General features: G+C 38.5%; 1 protein-coding gene across 8 annotated transcripts in view; it reads left to right on the top strand.

The window, feature by feature from the left end:
* Positions 1–14,021, top strand: part of ST7 (suppression of tumorigenicity 7) — a 261,269-nt gene that overhangs the window by 140,336 nt on the left and 106,912 nt on the right. For all 8 annotated transcript variants that reach the window (XM_057550035.1, XM_057550032.1, XM_057550036.1 and 5 more), the window contains exon 3: positions 2,135–2,294. In XM_057550035.1, the coding sequence (XP_057406018.1) occupies positions 2,135–2,294 (160 nt within the window). The remainder of the gene's footprint in view (positions 1–2,134; positions 2,295–14,021) is intronic.

Raw genomic sequence — 14,021 nt, 5'->3', positions numbered from 1 at the left:
TTTTTTTTTGGGGGGGGTGGTGAACGGGAGCAGCTTGTGAGCGGCATTGTGGGTCCGTGGCATGCACTGGTAGGTAGTAGCAGGGGCTACATCTGTGTTCTGTGGCCCTGGAGCACAGCCCATGCCTGGAATGGAGCATTTAGTGCTGTGTAAATGAATGAATGAACGCCTGGCAGATGCCTTAACAGCATAAAATAGAAAGCAGAGTAAAGACTTGGGACAAAGAAAACTCTACCCCACAAGTGGTTGAGAGCCATTGCCAGTTCTGTGACCATTGTTCTGGGTCCTTTGGAGCCTTCCATCTCTTCTAATAAAGGCAAAGCCATGAATCTTTTTTGGGTGGTCAGGACCAAATGGTGAGCAGTCTCCTCTTTCACAATGATTACCACGGCTCTCAGCCAGCCGTTTAGTAACAAGATGCTGTACTAGCCTGAATTGTAGACCGGCAAGAAGAGAGGTGCACCACAGCAGTATGTGCTGACTATGTACAGCTTCGATGTAATAAATGATAGCTTTGCTATTGCTTTTGGGAACCAGCTATGCAGAAGGCACTGAACTAGGTCTTTTACATGGGGTTTGAATCTAGATGTTTTACATGAGTGTGAAATTGAGGACCCTTAAGGGTAAATAACAAATATGATTTCCGCTTTACAGTTGAAAAAACTGATGTTAAAATAGATTAAATAACTCACTTGAGGTTACAAATTCCCTTCTAGATCCATGGTTAGTAAATTTGCCATTCTTGAACTTTCTACTTTCTTCAAGCAAGATCTTTTATTCCTAGCATTCCAGACGTTACAGACTGGTCCTATCCCTTCTTAGCTTTCATATTGTATTCTCCCTGTCTTCTCAGTCAAATTACTTAAATGTTTTAACATGTGAAAATTCATATAGTCAAAAGGAATAACCCCTTGGAATTAAATCAAGTTTTCCTGTTATAGGATTGCAAACATTTGGTTTGATTAAGAGTTCCTTCTGGTCATTTGTAGATGTTCTTTCTGTCCTGTTAAAGAAATTTTTGGTAGAGCAAGATACCAATTTTTAAATGATAGCCCAAAGTCCATTCCACAGAAGATAACAAAATCTTGTTTTTATGAAATAAGTAAGGATAAAGGTAATTAAGTCTATGTTATTTCCACATTCTATATTATATTACAAAAATATAGTATAGTTATCCTAGGAGACTCTGGGATATAGTTGATTCTTAAATTTCTTCTGTGTAGTGATTTGTGACTGCTTAAGGAACGAATCGCAAATCAGGGAAGCCAAGGAAAGTATGTGGGGAGAGCAGCTTCAAACAGTGGTGGGAAAGTGTTCAGAGGGGGTTTGGGGGTAGGGGCAGGTTAAAAGATTGGGGGAGGTGGCTTGCTTTCCCCATGCTCAGGAGCCCTGATTTCAGTCTAGTCATGTGAGCATCGATGCTTCTTTCCTTTTATTAAAGAAAGTTATTTCTTTTCTCCCTTGCAAACAGCACATAACAACAACTGGTAAGCTTGTGAGCTAGGAAACATTAATGGTGTACAACAGATGCTAGCATTTACAAAGCACACTCAGCAGGTGGGACGTTACTGAATCTCTCAGCAGTTGGGTGCCATCGATACATGAAATAGGATGACTTTTATTCTTTCTGTAAAGCCGGATTTCTCTAGGGAGGTGCTTTTTTTAAAACGGAATTTTGCTATCTTAAAAATGTATGCAGTTATGACTTTATCAGAATATAAAATGCCAAGAATTGGAATATTTCATAAGCCATACTCCTAAGACTGGCTTGTTGGTATTCATTTCTGTAATTGATTTTTAGCTATGGTGATTTTATTATCAGAATATTAACGTAAATTTGGAGGAAAATAATGAGCAGCTCTTAACAATGTTCTTTCACCAGGATTGTAGCTATAAATTTTCCTTAAAAACCAGTATTAAGTGGACAAGACAACATTGAGAAGTTAAAATGTAATTGGTATTTACTTTTATCAAACTTCTTAATTTTTAGAATTAAACAATTTTTTTGGAATTAAAATGTTTAAACCAGTGTTTAAGGTGGGTATAATTAGTAAATGCAACACAATTATGGGCATGTACAAAATCATAGCTGGTAACAAGGACCCTAATCACGCTTATTATCTTTCTGTTCTAGATATTTGAATGGTGGTATTTTCGCAAGTATGGAACATCATTCATTGAACAAGTCTCAGTAAGCCACTTGCGCCCCCTTCTGGGAGGGGTTGACAACAACTCCTCCAACAATGCTAACTCCAGTAATGGGGACTCAGATTCCAACAGGCAAAGCGTCTCAGGTATGGAAAGTCCTTCAGTCTGCAACATTATTTACTTACTCTTACTAAATTATTATGACTATAAGACAATAAGAATGTTGTTATTTAAAGATTAGACTTCAAAGAAAAGTACGATTTATTTTCCCAAGAATTTGACAACTTCTACAAGAGAGGTAGAGTATAAGCATCCCAGGGAAAGGAAATGTTTATCTTGTTTAATTTTACTTTTTCTTCCATTTGATTTAGCTAATGATCATTTAGGTCAATGGTTCCCACCTGAGTCTCCACCTCCTTGTCCTTAGTGTCTCAAACCTCATTAAATGTATCCATTCTCTTCCATGCTAATTGTAGAACCTGATGTCTAACTAGATCTGATCACATCACTCCTCTGCTTAAAAGTCTTCGTTGGTTACCATTCCACTAAAGATAAAGCTCAGATTCCAGATTACTTAGCACAGCATAAGCTGCTTCTATCTTGCCAACCTTGGTTTCTGTCACAATCTCGTTCCCCTCCTTTGCATTTCTTGAACGTGCCATGTTTTCTCATGACCCTCTGCCCAGAAGTCTGTCTTCCCTCCTCCGTGCTTGCTCATCTTTCAGAACCCAACTCAAATGTGACCTCCTGGGAAACCCTCTCTGATAGACTGTACAATATTTCTCCACCTTTGTTGACTCATATATTTTTACCTTTAGCAACATTTATTAAATTGTACTGAAATTTTTAAGCTTACTGTTTTACTGTAATATCTCTAGCATTTTGCGTAGTGTCTACTATATCACTGAGACTCAGTGAATGAATGAATGAGGACATACATGGCCTGTAATTTCTCTACTCATGAAAGAAGAGGGATGAGTATAATTTCCTAGCTTGGTCTCTTCATCATCTCAGTAAACATTTCTTAACTCTCTAATATGAACCTGGCCTTATACAGGTTCTTATGAATATTATGATTTTAGAAAATGTCAAAGTCCTTGTCCCCATCGAACTCTTGTGTCTACTGAAGGGAGACAAAGTGTTAAGTGCTCTGATTATATGAGGGAAACATGCAATACTTTGGAGTGCAATGGAGGGCTTCCTGATCCAAACTGGGGGAAGAAGTTTGCTTCTTGAAGGAGAGGGTACCACGTCTGAGACTTGAAAGATGAAGAGGGAGAGATTAAAGAACTAAGTCAGATCTTTTTTCTTTCCTCCCTAGAACAACTCAGTTCGTATTTCATAACTGTCTAGCCAGGTGATAGGCATCAAGGAGCGTTGTATATATATTTTATTCCTGATGTTGATTCAGCGCTCTTTTAATATAATAGAACCTTTGCCAGCCAGCCATGTGTGGTAATGGGCACCTCTGAGTACACATTTATTTCATTCTAAAGGGTTACGTGTGTGAGAGATGGTACCACTCAGGGAACAAAATTGTCTGGGACTTCATAGACTCATCCGCTTTGTGAAAGAAACAGAAAGAGATCTGAGCAAAGTGAAATATTACCTCAACCAGGTACTCTGACACACGTGACATATTATTCTAGTGAGGAATCTTGATCGTTCGGTCATTGTCACTGTGGATAATTGCCTCACTTTGCATCTGTTGGAAGACCCTAGAGATTAAATGATGCTCTTGTCTGATCTGACTTACTATATAGTCTTTGTATGTCACAGAACATTGTAGAAAATTAACAGATTGAAAACAGAAAGCAACCTCATTTAAGGACATTTTTTATTGTGAGTACGTTTTTATTTTCATTAAAATTCTCTCTCTGCCCAATTTAACATCATTCCTTAATGCGACGAAGAGTTCATATTCTCCTTATTGTTGCTGTTACTTTGCTGACTCTCTTTGTGGATGCCTTGAATGAGCCTTATGCATTATATACATCTTGATGCTATTCTTAGTGCCTGTACAGCAGTTTTTAAAGGGAGAATCTCAGTCCTTTATAAAAATACATTCAACAATGACGATCATGGAACTTCCCAATTTTATTTGTACTGAGTTTTTACCTTGCTAAGACTAAGCTTTTGAATATTATTATTAATTCAATTTCACTAGTATTTGCTGAATGTCTACTACTATGCATGCAATATTTCTATTCATTTCCTATAACAGATACAGCATTTATGACCTGATCTCATAACAGTGTTCAAATAATTAGATTTAGGAAAATGGAAATTATCTTGTCCAAGTATATTTAGGGCTCAATCTGCCTACTTCTCCTTGACATCTGGGTTTCTAATATTTGGCTAACTCAGCTCAACAAACATGTATGTTGGTATGGAAGTGCCAGGTACCATGGGACTAATACTATTTCCCGCTTCTCTTTTCCTGTGGTGATTTTTATTTTTGAATAAGAAAAATACTATAAAAGTACATTGTCTCTGTTTATCTCTACCCTTAATCATTTTCTATTTCATAGTCTAGTTTCAGCTAAGTATAAAGGAAAAAGAAGGTCCAAAGCTGAGGGTAATCAATACATTTCCTTAACATAGAGGAATTTGTTTTAAAATTTATATTGCCTTAATAATGATAAAATGACTATTACCTTAATAAAAGAAGCATCATAAGACAGCTCTTTGCTGAATCTTACGTGAAATAAAACATGGCTAACCAAGTCCCATGGACATTTGCAAAGGCAGTTAAATGGCATTGCTTATTTGAAAAAAATCATTGAAAAAGTTAAAAACAAACAAAGTACTAGTTATAAACATTGGACTATATGAAAACTCTTAGTGTAGCTCTTTCTTTAAAGAATCATTTGTTTTGATTAAAAGCTGAAAGACCTGGCCTACCTAAGAATAATTTGGGGTGGAGAAATGGGAAGGGAGAAAGTTGTAATTGTTACAGGAGACTATTCATATATTGTTTAACATTTTGGATTTGTGCAAATTGGCCTGAGTGCAAATTGGCCTCTCAAAACTTGCATTGATCTTTATCTGTGGGCCAGAGGAGAAATGTAGTTAATTATGCAGCTTCCTTTCTTTTTTTTAATATTTATTTATTTACTGGCTGTGTCAGGTCTTAGTTGCGGCACGTGGGATTTTTTGTTGCGGTGCACGGGCTCCTCTCTAGTTGTGTCACGTGGGCTCCAGAGCTCTTGGCCTCTGTAGCTGCAGCTTGCAGGCTCTGTAGTTGTGGTGCACGGGCTCTCTAGTTGTGGCACGCCGGCTTAGTTGTCCCGCAGCATGTGGGATCTTAGTTCCCTGACCAGGGATGGAACCAGCATCCCCTGCATTGCAAGACGGATTCTCAACCACTGGAACACCAGGGAAGTCCCACAGCTTCTTAATCTAGCCAAATGTCAGATTGTCTGGTTAAGGTTAACATTTATGAACATTTCACTTATCTCGATTTATTTGGCAGCTAAACTGCTATTTTTCTCACAAATATACAGTTTCTGATAAACCCTGCTGATATATTTTCCATGTCACCATGTTTCATGCTGCCATTTCTTAATTCAACTTAACTTATGAACTGATGACAGGGATTTAAAATGTGTCCAACTTCTCCCTATCTTAAGGGAAGGGATTCTCAGGGTCCAGTAACATTCTGAATTTGGGTTCATGGGAACATCTGTTTGATAATTTGCCCTGTTCTCAAATAAGATGTCATAAAGACAAAGGTTTGCAGTGTTCACCTTCTTCAAGATATTTAGAAAAGTGCAGGGTGCTCCATCACATTAGAAGTATCCTTGTCAAAGTCAAGTTTAAATTCTCTGAGACACTTTAATAGCCTCTTGCATAGAACTGGATCTTTAGACAAACTCTGGTTATAGTCACTTGGCTTCCTGTTGCAAATCATCTCATTTTAATCTCTATATAAGATAAATATATATCATATACATTTTTTAACATCTTTATAGGAATATAATTGCTTTACAATGTTGTGTTAGTTGCTGCTGTATAGCAAAGTGAATCAGCTATATGTATACATATATCACCATATCTCCTCCCTCTTGCGTCTCCCTCCCACCCTCCCTATCCCACCCCTCTAGGTGGTCACAGAGCACTGAGCTGATCCCCCTGTGCTGTGCGGCTGCTTCCCACTAGCTATCTCTTTTACATTTGGTAGTGTATATATGTCCATGCTACTCTCTCACTTCGTCCCAGCTTACCCTTCCCACTCCCCGTGTCCTCAAGTCCATTCTCTATGTCTGCGTCTTTATTCCTGTCCTGCCCCTAGGTTCTTCAGAACCCTTTTTTTTTTTTTTTTAGATACCATATATATGTGTTAGCATACAGTATTTGTTTTTCTCTTTCTGACTTACTTCACTCTGTATGAGAGACTCTGCGTCCATCCACCTCACTACAAATAACTCAATTTCGTTTCTCTTTATGGCTGAGTAATATTCCATTGTATATGTGTGCCACATCTTCTTTATCCATTCATCTGTCGATGGACACTTAGGTTGCTTCCATGTCCTGGCTCTTGTAAATAGAGCTTCAATGAACATTGTGGTACATGACTCTTTTTGAATTATGGTTTTCTCAGGGTATATGCCCAGTAGTGGGATTGCTGGGTCATATGGTAGTTCTATTTTTAGTTTTTTAAGGACCCTCCATACTGTTCTCCATAGTGGCTGTATCAATTTACATTCCCACCAACAGTGCAAGAGGGTTCCCTTTTCTCCACACCCTCTCCAGCATTTGTTGTTTGTAAATTTTTTGATGATGGGCATTCTGACTGGTGTGAGGCGATACCTCATTGTAGTTTTGATTTGCATTTCTCTAATGATTAGTGATGTTGAGCATCCTTTCATGTGTTTGTTGGCAATCTGTATATCTTCTTTGGAGAAATGTCTATTTAGGTCTTCTGCCCATTTTTGGATTGGGTTGCTTGTTTTTTTGATATTGAGCTGCATGAGCTGCTTGTATATTTTGCAGATTAAACCTTTGTCAGTTGCTTCATTTGCAAATATTTTCTCCCATTCTGAGGGTTGTCTTTTTGCCTTGTTTATGGCTTCCTTTACTGTGCAAAAGCTTTTAAGTTTCATTAGGTCCCATTTGTTTATTTATTTATTTTTTTTTAATTATTTATTTATTTATTTTATTTATGGCTGTGTTGGGTCTTTGTTTCTGTGTGAGGGCTTTCTCTAGTTGTGGCAAGCGGGGGCCACTCTTCATCGCGGTGCGCGGGCCTCTCACTATCGTGTCCTCTCTTGTTGTGGAGCACAGGCTCCAGACGCGCAGGCTCAGTAATTGCAGCTCACGGGCCTAGTTGCTCCGCGGCATGTGGGATCTTCCCAGACCAGGGCTCGAACCCGTGTCCCCTGCATTGGCAGGCAGATTCTCAACCACTGCGCCACCAGGGAAGCCCTATTTTTGTTTTTATTTCCATTTCTCTAGGAGGTGGGTCCAAAAGGATCTTGCTGTGATTTATGTCATAGAGTGTTCTGCCTATGTTTTCCTCTAAGAGTTTTAATAGTGTCTGGCCTTACATTTAGGTCTTTAATCCATTTTGAGTTTATTTTTGTGTATGGTGTTAGGGAGTGTTCTAATTTCATTCTCTTACATGTAGCTGTCCAGTTTTCCCAGCGCCACTTAATTGAAGGGCCGTCTTTTCTCCATTGTATATGCTTGCCTCCTTTATCAAAAATAAGGTGACCGGACTTCCCTGGTGGTGCAGTGGTTGAGAGTCTGCCTGCCAATGCAGGGGACACGGGTTCGAGTCCTGGTCTGGGAAGATCCCACATGCTGCGGAGCAACTGGGCCCGTGAGCCACAACTACTGAGCCTGCGCGTCTGGAGCCTGTGCTCCGCAACAAGAGAGGCCATGATAGTGAGAGGCCTGCGCACCGCGATGAAGAATGGCCCCCGCTTGCTGCAACTAGAGGAAGCCCTCGCACAGAAACGAAGACCCAACACAACCAAAAATAAATTAATTAATTAATTAAAAAAAAAAAAAAGAAAATTTACCACTATTTATTGAAAAGATCAGGCTGGAATCATCTTTTAAAAAAATAAATAAATAAGGTGACCATATGTGCGTGGGTTTATCTCTGGGCTTTCCATCCTATTCCATTGATCTATATTTCTGTTTCTGTGCCAGTACCATACTGTCTTGACTAAGGTAGCTTTGTAGTATAGTCCGAAGTCATGGAGCCTGATTCCTCCAGCTCCATTTTTCTTTCTCAAGATTGCTTTGGCTATTCGGGGTCTTTTGTGTTTCCATACAAATTGTGAAATCTTTTGTTCTAATTCTGTGAAAAATGCCATTGGTAGTTTGATAGGGATTGCGCTGAATCTGTAGATTGCTTTGGGTAGTAGAGTCATTTTCACAATGTTGATTCTTCCAATCCAAGATCATGGTATATCTCTCCATCTGTTTGTATCATCTTTAATTTTTTCCATCAGTGTCTTATAGTTTTCTGCATACAGGTCTTTTGTCTCTTTAGGTAGGTTTATTCCTAGGTATTTTACTCTTTTTGTTGCAATGGTAAATGGGAGTGTTTCCTTAATTTCTCTTTCAGATTTTTTATCATTAGTGTATAGGAATGCAAGAGATTTCAGAAGTGCATTAATTTTGTATCCTGCAACTTTACCAGATTTATTGATTAGCTCTAGTAGTCTTCTGGTAGCATCTTTAGGATTCTCTATGTATAGTATCATGTCATCTGCAAACAGTGACAGTTTTACTTCTTCTTTTCTGATTTGGATTCCTTTTATTTCTTTTTCTTTTCTGATTGCTGTGGCTAAAACTTCCAAAACTATGTTGAATAATAGTGGTGAGAGTGGGCAACCTTGTCTTGTTCCTGATCTTAGTGGAAATGGTTTCAGTTTTTCTCCATTGAGAATGATGTTGGCTGTGGGTTTGTCATATATGGCCTTTATTATGTTTAGGTATGTTCCCTCTATGCCCACTTTCTGGAGAGTTTTTATCATAAATGGGTGTTGAATTTTGTCAAAAGCTTTTTCTGCATCTATTGAGATGATCATATGGTTTTTCTCCTTCTATTTGTTGATATGGTGTATTACATTGATTGATTTGCATATATTGAAGAATCCCTGCATTCCTGACATAAACCCCACTTGATCATGGTGTATGATCCTTTTAATGTGCTGTTGGATTCTGTTTCCTAGTATTTTGTTGAGGATTTTTGCATCTATGTTCATCAGTGATATTGGCCTGTAGTTTTCTTTTTTTTGTGACATCTTTGTCTGGTTTTGGTATCAGGGTGATGGTGGCCTCATAGAATGAGTTTGGGAGTGTTCCTCCCTCTGCTATATTTTGGAAGAGTTTCAGAAGGATAGGTGTTGGCTCTTCTCTAAATGTTTGACAGAATTACCTGTGAAGCCACCTGGTCCTGGGCTTTTGTTTGTTGGAAGGTTTTTAATCACAGTTTCAATTTCAGTGCTTGTGATTGGTGTGTTCATATTTTCTATTTCTTCCTGGTTCAGTCTCGGAAGGTTGTGCTTTTCTAAGAATTTGTCCATTTCTTCCAGGTTGTCCATTTTATTGGCATAGAGTTGCTTGTAGTAATCTCTCATGATCCTTTGAATTTCTGCAGTGTCAGTGGTTACTTCTCCTTTTTCATTTCTAATTCTATCGATTTGAGTCTTCTCCCTTTTTTTCTTGATGAGTCTGGCAAATGGTTTATCAATTTTGTTTATCTTCTCAAAGAACCAGCTTTTAGTTTTATTGATCTTTGCTATTGTTTCCTTCATTTCTTTTTCATTTATTTCTGATCTGATCTTTATGATTTCTTTCCTTCTGCTAACTTTGGGGGTTTTTTGTTCTTCTTTCTCTAATTGCTTTAAGTGTAAGGTTAGGTTGTTTATATGAGATGTTTCTTGTTTCTTGAGATAGGATTGTATTGATAGAAACTTCCCTCTTAGAACTGCTTTTGCTGCATTCCATAGGTTTTGGGTTGTCGTGTTTTCATTGTCATCTGTCTCTAGCTGTTTTTTGATTTCCTCTTTGATTTCTTCAGTGATCTCTTGGTTACTTAGTAGTGTATTGTTTAGCTTCCATGTGTTTGGATTTTTTACAGATTTTTTTCCTGTAATTGATATCTAGTCTCATAGCGTTGTGGTCAGAAAAGATACTTGATACGTTTTCAGTTTTCTTAAATTTATCAAGGCTTGATTTGTGACCCAAGATATGGTCTATACTGGAGAATGTTCCATGAGCACTTGAGAAGAATGTGTATTCTGTTGTTTTTGGATGGAATGTCCTAGAAATATCAATTAAGTCTCTCTTGTTTAATGTATCATTTAAAGCTTGTGTTTCCTTATTGTTTTCATTTTGGATGATCTGTCCATTGGTGAAAGTGGAGTGTTAAAGTCCCCTACTATGATTGTGTTACTGTCGATTTCCCCTTTTATGGCTGTTAGCATTTGTCTTATGTATTGAGGTGCACTTGTTGGCTGCATAAACATTTACAATTGCTATATCTTCTTCTTGGATTGATCCCTTTATCATTATGTAGTGTCCTTCTTTGTCTCTTGTAATAGTCTTTATTTTAAAGTCTATTTTGTCTGATATGAGAATTGCTACTCCAGCTTTCGTTTGATTCCCATTTGCATGGAATATCTTTTTCCATCCTCTCACTTTCAGTCTGTATGTGTCCCTAGGTCTGAAGTGGGTCTCCTGTAGACAGCATATATAAGTGTCTTGTTTTTTATCCATTCAGCCAGTCTCTGTCTTTTGGTTGGAACATTTAATCCATTTACATTAAGGTAGTTATTGTTATGTATGTTCCTATTACCATTTTCTTAATTGTTTTGGGTTTGTCATTGTAGGTCTTTTCCTCCTCTGTGTTTCCTGCCTAGAGAAGTTCCTTTAGCATTTGTTGTAAAGCTGGTTTGGTCGTGCTGAATTTTCTTAGCTTTTGCTTGTTTGTAAAGGTTTTAATTTCTCCATCGAATCTGAATGAGATCCTTGCTGGGTAGAGTAATCTTGGTTGTAGGTTTTTCCCTTTCAACACTTTAAATGTGTCCTGCCACTCCCTTCTGGCTTGCAGAGTTTCTGCTGAAAGATCAGCTGTCAACCTTATGGCTATTTCCTTGTATTTTATTTGTTGCTTTTCCCTTGCTGATTTTAATATATTTTCTTTGTATTTAATTTTTGATAGTTTGATTAATATGTGTCTTGGCATGTTTCTCCTTGGATTTATCCTGTTTGGGATGCTGCACCTCCTGGACTTGATTGACTGTTTACTTTCCCATGTTAGGGAAGTTTTCAACTATAATCTCTTCAAATATTTTCTCAGTCCCTTTCTTTTTCTCTTCTTCTACTGGGACCCCTATTATTCGAATGTTGGTGCATTTAGTATTGTCCCAGAGGTCTCTGAGACTGTCCTCAATTCTTTTCATTCTTTTTCCTTTAATCTGCTCTACGGTAGTTATTTCCACTATTTTATCTTCCAGGTCACTTATCCATTCTTCTGCCTCAGTTATTCTGCTACTGATTACTTCTAGAGAATTTTTAATTTCATTTATTGTGTTGTTCATCATTGTTTGTTTGCTCTTTAGTTCTTCTAGGTCCTTGTTAAACGTTTCTTGAATTTTCTCCATTCTGTTTCCAAGATTTTGGATCATCTTTATTATCATTACTCTGAATTCTTTTTCAGGTAGACTGCGTATTTCCTCTTTCATTTGTTTGGTCTGGTGGGTTTTTTATCTTGCTCCTTCATCCGCTGTGTATTTCTCTGTCTTCTCATTTTTCCTAACTTACTGTGTTTGGGGTCTCCTTTTTGCAGGCTGCAGGTTCGTAGTTCCCGTTGTTTTTGGTGTCTGCCCCCAGTGGGTAAGGTTGTTTCAGTGGGTTGTGTAGGCTTCCTGGTGGAGGGGACTGGTGCCTGTATTCTGGTGGATGAGGCTGGATCTTGTCTTTCTGGTGGGCAGAACCACGTCTGGTGGTGTGTTTTGGGGTGTCTCTGTACTTACGGTTTTAGGCAGCTCTCAGCTAATGGGTGGGGTTTTGTTCCTGTCTTGCTAGTTGTTTGGCATAGTGTGTCTAGCACTGTAGCTTGCTGGTCATTGAGTGGAGCTGGGTCTTAGCGTTGAGATGGAGATCTCTTGGAGAGCGTTTGCCATTTGATATTACATGGGGCTGGGAGGTCTCTGGTGGACCAATGTCCTGAACTCGTCTCTCCCACCTCAGAGGCTCAGGCCTGACACCAGCCAGAGTGCCAAGACCCTGTCAGCCACACAGCAGCTGTGTGATTGCAGGTGAAGGATTCCACCGCTGTGCCTCAGTCTTCTTCTCTCAGCGCTCTTTACTGGCTTTTCCTGAAGTCCTCTTCTTTCTTTGATCGTCTTTCTTATCTTCATTTCCACCGTAGATGACAAAAATCTCTCTATCTTTGATGTCGATCGATGGATGTGGTGACGTCTGGCTCGCTGGGGCCGGGCCCAAGCCATGCCAGACAACGGATGGACATTCATGGCAAACTGGGCCACCCTTCTCGTTCTGCCCGGGGTCTCTCGCCTCTCCTCCCTGCCTGTCGGTGGTGTTGGAAGGCAGGGGTGCTGCGTCCGGTCCAAACCCCAGTCTCCCAACCCCAGTATCAGAGCCTCGGTGGGCCGGCGTCCTCTGACACTCTTGCTTCGCCTCCTCAGCGTGTCTCCTGAGCTCATATACATTATTATGTAAAACTTTTAATAAGAATTTCTCCTGGGATTCTAAATTATGGTTCATTACATTACTAGAGGCAGTTCAAGCACTAATTAAATACAGGTAATAAATTAAAGAAAAGCAGTGGAGATTGAAGAAACTCAGGTAGGTTGTAAAGATATATCCTAAGACCAGGCCTTTCAGAGCTTGCATTTCAAATATATCTGTCAGCAAATTGCAAGTTGCTTTATGTCCAGGACCTTTAGAGTTGCTCTCTAATAGTCTCAGTCAGGAGAAACTCAGTTTATACTTGCCATAATCTATTTATGTGTTGAAAATGATTCTCTTAGCCAATGCTTATTACGTCTTTTAAAATCTTTTGCCACTAAAATTTGTGTTCTAGGATAGATTAGCTCTCCAGTTGAATGGTGAAAATGCCTCAAAAACACTTTTGGCCCCTGGTGAACATTTATTTAATAAAGTTATTTCACAGTTTTCACGTTATTTGGTAGAGTTGATTGACTTAGGTCAGAAATGACCAATGAGAAATGTATGAGAGACACAGAGATTTAGCCATTTTAGCAATATTCTTGAAGAGATTTGTACACTATCTTGAATAAAGCAGATCAATAAAAATGGTCTTAAAACTCATAATTATTTATACCTTTTCTCATTCCAGAAAGGAATTTGAGAGAGTAATATATTTGTTGAATTGAAAGCTACCTACATATTACTTTATGCCTTTACTTCTAGTAATCTTTTCAAAATAATTATTTCAAAAAGTTATGAAAACAGTTAAAGCTTAGTTATTTAAGAAAATGGGGGACTTCCCTGGCTGTCCAGCAGTTAAGACTTAGCCTTCTAATACAGGGGGTGCAGGTTCGATCCCTGGTCGGGGAGCTAAGAACCCACATGCCTCGTGGCCAAAAAACCAAAACAAAACAGAAGTAATACTGTAACAAATTCAATAAAGACTTTAAAAAAGAAAATGGATATTTTTTTACTCTTAATGATTGCTTAAGATCGACCTGTATGATGTAGAGAATTGGGTATTCATTTCTGAGATAGCAAAGCTAATAAATATATGCAGAATCACATGTCAGAAGTTGACTGGCTTGGGGTTAATCTTGATTGTCATAATATATCCGAGAAAACATTAGTTAGGGCCCTTCTCTGTTGTACTTTGGAACTAAAATGTTTAAAAG

Source organism: Balaenoptera acutorostrata, chromosome 7 (assembly GCF_949987535.1).
Source record: "Balaenoptera acutorostrata chromosome 7, mBalAcu1.1, whole genome shotgun sequence".
NCBI classification, from domain to species: domain Eukaryota; kingdom Metazoa; phylum Chordata; class Mammalia; order Artiodactyla; family Balaenopteridae; genus Balaenoptera; species Balaenoptera acutorostrata.
This window is presented reverse-complemented; position numbering and strand designations above follow the sequence as displayed.